The sequence below is a fragment of the Elephantulus edwardii genome, unplaced genomic scaffold (genome assembly GCF_000299155.1).
Source record: "Elephantulus edwardii isolate Elephantulus edwardi_28Jun2011 unplaced genomic scaffold, EleEdw1.0 scaffold03284, whole genome shotgun sequence".
Lineage (NCBI taxonomy): Eukaryota > Metazoa > Chordata > Mammalia > Macroscelidea > Macroscelididae > Elephantulus > Elephantulus edwardii.
The window spans coordinates 1-4,242 of NW_006403034.1; the positions used below are offsets into that span (position 1 = coordinate 1).

At 47.4% G+C, this 4,242-nt stretch overlaps 1 protein-coding gene across 1 annotated transcript; it reads right to left on the minus strand.

Moving 5' to 3' along the window:
- Positions 1 to 8: 8 nt before the first annotated feature.
- Positions 9 to 4,239, minus strand: LOC102857817 (myosin-7-like; the record flags this gene model as incomplete). The annotated part of the gene is made up of 12 exons (XM_006903514.1): positions 9 to 155; positions 435 to 584; positions 696 to 814; positions 917 to 1,055; positions 1,634 to 1,737; positions 1,959 to 2,057; positions 2,474 to 2,537; positions 2,639 to 2,731; positions 2,817 to 2,925; positions 3,500 to 3,527; positions 3,670 to 3,826; positions 4,102 to 4,239. Coding segments are annotated over 12 exons (1,347 nt in total), but the record flags the coding sequence as incomplete, so codon positions are not given.
- Between the last annotated feature and the right edge of the window lie 3 nt (positions 4,240 to 4,242).

Sequence of the window (4,242 nt, forward strand, 5' to 3'; positions counted from 1 at the left end):
ATGCAGGCCTGCAGGTCCATGCCAAAGTCAATGAACTCCCACTCGATGCCCTCCTTCTTGTACTCCTCCTGTTCCAGCACGAACATGTGGTGGTTAAAGAACTGCTGCAGCTTCTCATTGGTGAAGTTGATGCAGAGCTGCTCAAAGCTGTTGAACTGCAGGAGAAGTGAAGAAAGCAGGTCAGATTGGCAGGGGTCTTCAGTGGCAATAGGATTAGGCCAGAGCTTTGCCCAGCACAGGGTGTAGCTAGTCCTTTCCTATCTCAAGGTAAAGGAAGCAGGAAGAGGTGCCACAAACAGCTTGGGAGAATTAGGACTACACCTATCATGATGAATCTCCATTAGGTCTTGCCTATTAGCACTCAGTAAATGGTAGTTGAATGGCAAATGAATGAGTTATTTGTTCTCCCTACTCCCAAGGCTCCTCAGACTCACATCAAAGATCTCAAAGCCAGCAATGTCAAGGACTCCAATGAAATACTGGCGAGGCTGCTTGGTTTCCAGGGTGGCGTTGATCCGCGTCACCATCCAGTTGAACATCTTCTCATACACTGACTTGGCCAGTGCTCCAATGGCATATGACACCTGGAAGGTAGAGGAGAGATTCAGATGTAAAGGGAACAGATGAGTTTGGAAGAGCAAATTTCCACCCCATCGTACTATTCCTTCCCCATTTATTTTCTGAAGAAGACTCACCTGCTGGACATTCTGCCCCTTGGTGACATATTCATTGCCCACTTTCACCCGAGGGTGGCACAACCCCTTGAGCAGGTCAGCTGAGTTCAGCCCCATGAGGTAGGCAGACTTGTCGGCCTCTGGAGGGAAAGGGCAAGGAGCAAAGTTGGTAAAAGAAGGACTCTCTTGCTGATCTGGCTCTTGGTCACTGAGCAGCTGTGCCCAGCATCGTTGCCTCTTACCTTCAGTGCCATCTGGCTCAGCCTGCTCTTCTCTCTGCTTCTGTTTGAATTTCATATTTCCAAAGTGCATGATAGCACCTGTCAGCTTGTAAATGGAATTCTTCTCCTCTGGAGTGAAGCCCAGCACATCAAAGGCACTCTGCAGGCAAGTCCCACATTTATAGAGTTCATAAAATAGAAACATTGCAGATGAATGTAGGTAAATTGGAGAGAGAACTTGTCTCCTTAATCCGTGTGGGTTCTGGGACTCCCATGCCTAGTGCAGGAACTCCAAAACAAAATCTAAAGTGTACAACAGCACGGTGGGGTGCACATGATCTCAGCCCTAATATCTGTGGACCAGTGCTCTCAGCTTACCATTTTGTTTCCTGCAATTAATCATCTTCCAGACTCCATACTTGCTTCTCTGTCTAAGCCTTTTGTATCTGTCTATATTCTTCTCCTATGGGCTGTTCCAGCCCCATGTGTTTGCATGACTCCTTTACCCTGTGCTTGATTGTTTTGTTCTTGGCTTGCAGCTCGCTGGTTTAACTAAACACTAAATACTGGCCAATCATGCTTCATCATATCCCATATCTCAGCACATCCTAATCACAGGCCCATGCAACATTGAACAGAGAACGGGAATCCTGCATCTGCTTCTGAGCCAGTGACCTGGCCCATTTTAACCTCATAACCAGCTTCCTCCACCCCTCAGCTGGGTCCGTAGACACTTACATCAGTGGCCATGAGCTCTTCAGAGTCATCAATTGAGGCTACAGTGGTCTCTCCTTGGGAGATGAATGCATAATCGTAGGGGTTGTTGGTGATCAGCAACATGTCTTGGGGGAGAAGATGTTAGGATGTAACACAAGCCTCAGGGGCTTCCTGCCATAGCCGAGGGCTCATAGGAAACTCCATGGCAGGGTTTGACTTGACACCACATCCCACAGATCTGAATCCAGCAGTACCATAAACCTAGGGCATGCCAACAGAAGCCAGAGAAAACAGGGGACCAGGTTGCTATGGAGACAGTTGGTCTCGGCTGGTAGCTCTGACTCACCCAGCAGCTCAGGCTTTTTGTTAGACAGGATTTGGTAGAAAATATGATAATCTCTTTCTGCTTTCAGCTGGAAGATAACTCTGGATTTTTCCAGAAGGTCTATGAACAGGAAGGAAGAAAGAAGAAAGAAAAGGTTGTGACTTAGGTACAAGGAAATGGAAGTACAAGTAAATGGCAGAGGGAGAGGAGACAAAGACAGAGACTCACACACAGACACAAAGAGCATAGAGATGGAGGCAGAGACGCAGAGGAAAGACTTAGAGGAAATGTATAGATGTTCAGAGAGGCAGAGAAAGACCCAGAGCAAATCTCTGAGAGAGAAAAATACATACATCTACAGATAGACAGAGACAGATTCACAGAGAACTAGAGAGGCAAAGATTTAGAGATAATGAGACACACAAAAAAATACAGAGATATTGAGGTAGATAAATACAGACTGAGAGACAGAGACAGAGACTGTGAGTGAGTCGGTCAAGAGTGAAAATGAGCCCTAGCAGATGCATAGCACTTACAGGTCTCTATGTCTGCAGATGCCAGCTTTCCAGTCGCCCCAAAGTGGATTCTAATGAATTTCCCCTGGAGATTCAGAGAAGGGTGGTGATGAGTTGGAAGGAAAGTCCAAATTTGAGGTCCCTGGACCATCCTAAGTCTAAAGCTAAAGGTTAGCGACCACTCACAAAGCGGGAGGAATTGTCGTTCCGGACAGTCTTGGCATTGCCGAAGGCCTCAAGGGCAGGATTGGCTTGAATGATCTGGTCCTCCAGGGTGCCCTGCACCAGTCAAGAAAGAATGGCAGGTGAGAGGTCCTCCCCCTCCTTTCTGGCAGTGCAGGCCCACAGAGGACAGCACGCTTACCTTGCCTGGGGTCTGGTCCTTTTTACTGCGATCCCCAATGGCAGCGATAACAGCAAAGTACTGGATGACTCTCTTGGTGTTGACTGTTTTTCCTGCCCCAGATTCCCCCCTGTAGAGACAGCCAGGGACTTATCAGGCAGTAAATAAATGCTATTTGTGACCAACAAGCCTATGGGTCAAGAGAGAAATGCCTGGCCTAAGAGTGGGAGCCCTAAAGCTGAAAGCTACTAGGTAATGAGCACTCAAAACAGACAGCTGTCTTCAAATATACATGGATTTGAGGGTAACTGACAGAAAGGGTGTTTTTGACTAGGAAGTACTGCATTTGGGAAAGTTGAGTCTTGCTTGCAAAGTAAATTGGAGGAAACAGGCATAAGATGTTCTGGGGGAAAGTAGCTGGAAAACATGAGAAGAAAGCAGAAAGTTTCTGAAGAGAAAAATGGAGAGGTGAAGAAAAAGTAGTGATAGATAATGTGGTTTTTGAGTGACGGAGGAGATAAGATGACAGAGAGTAGATGAAGGAGATGGAAAAGGAAAAATAAGGGAGAGACAGAAAGCAGAAAGAGGGGAAAAAAGATAAGGGTATAGGTAGAGAGGAGACGAAGGCTGTAGGACCATGCACATGGGTCCCTGATGGGGAGCTGGAGTCAGTGAGATTCTGCAAAGTATCCAGGCATACTCACGTGATCAGGATGGACTGATTCTCTCTATCTGTAAAGGGAAAATGGAGAGAGGTTGTTAAGATGCTCTCATCTGCCCTCCTCTACTGCACCCTGCTTCGCTCCAGGCACCAAGCTTGTATGTTTGCTCCAATGGAGTCTCTATGGGAAGACCCTTCACTTGAATTCCTCACCTGTCAGCATGTACTGATAGGCGTTGTCAGAGATGGAGAAAATGTGAGGCGGGGCCTCGCTCCTCTTCTTGCCCCGATAGGCGGCCACCACCTCAGCATTGTACACTGGCAACCACTTGTAGGGGTTGACAGTGACACAGAAGAGGCCAGAGTAGGTCTGAGGGTAGAAAAGTAGGAGTGGGTTGTCAGAGAGGGGGTGGCAATTTCTAGAGTTAGAGACAGACGAGGGGGAAAAAGAAAGGACAATCTCTGAATGTCTTGCATCTGAGTAACGTCAGTTCTAGGGTATTAAAATTAAGCCAAAGAAATAGGGACTAAGATCAGGAAGGAAAATTACCTCCATGTAAAAAACAGAAATGCTTTGCTACTGGAGATGGAAGTATGGGGATCGGGGACCAGACTCCAAGGGCTATGGTAGGTGTTGGCACTCACGTAGATCATCCAAGAGGCATAGCGCTCCTTGAGGTTGTAGAGCACCGCGGGCTCATGCAGGAAGGTCAGCATGGCCATGTCCTCGATCTTGTCAAACTTGGGCGGGTTCTGTTGCATCACCTGGTCCTCCTTCACTGTCAC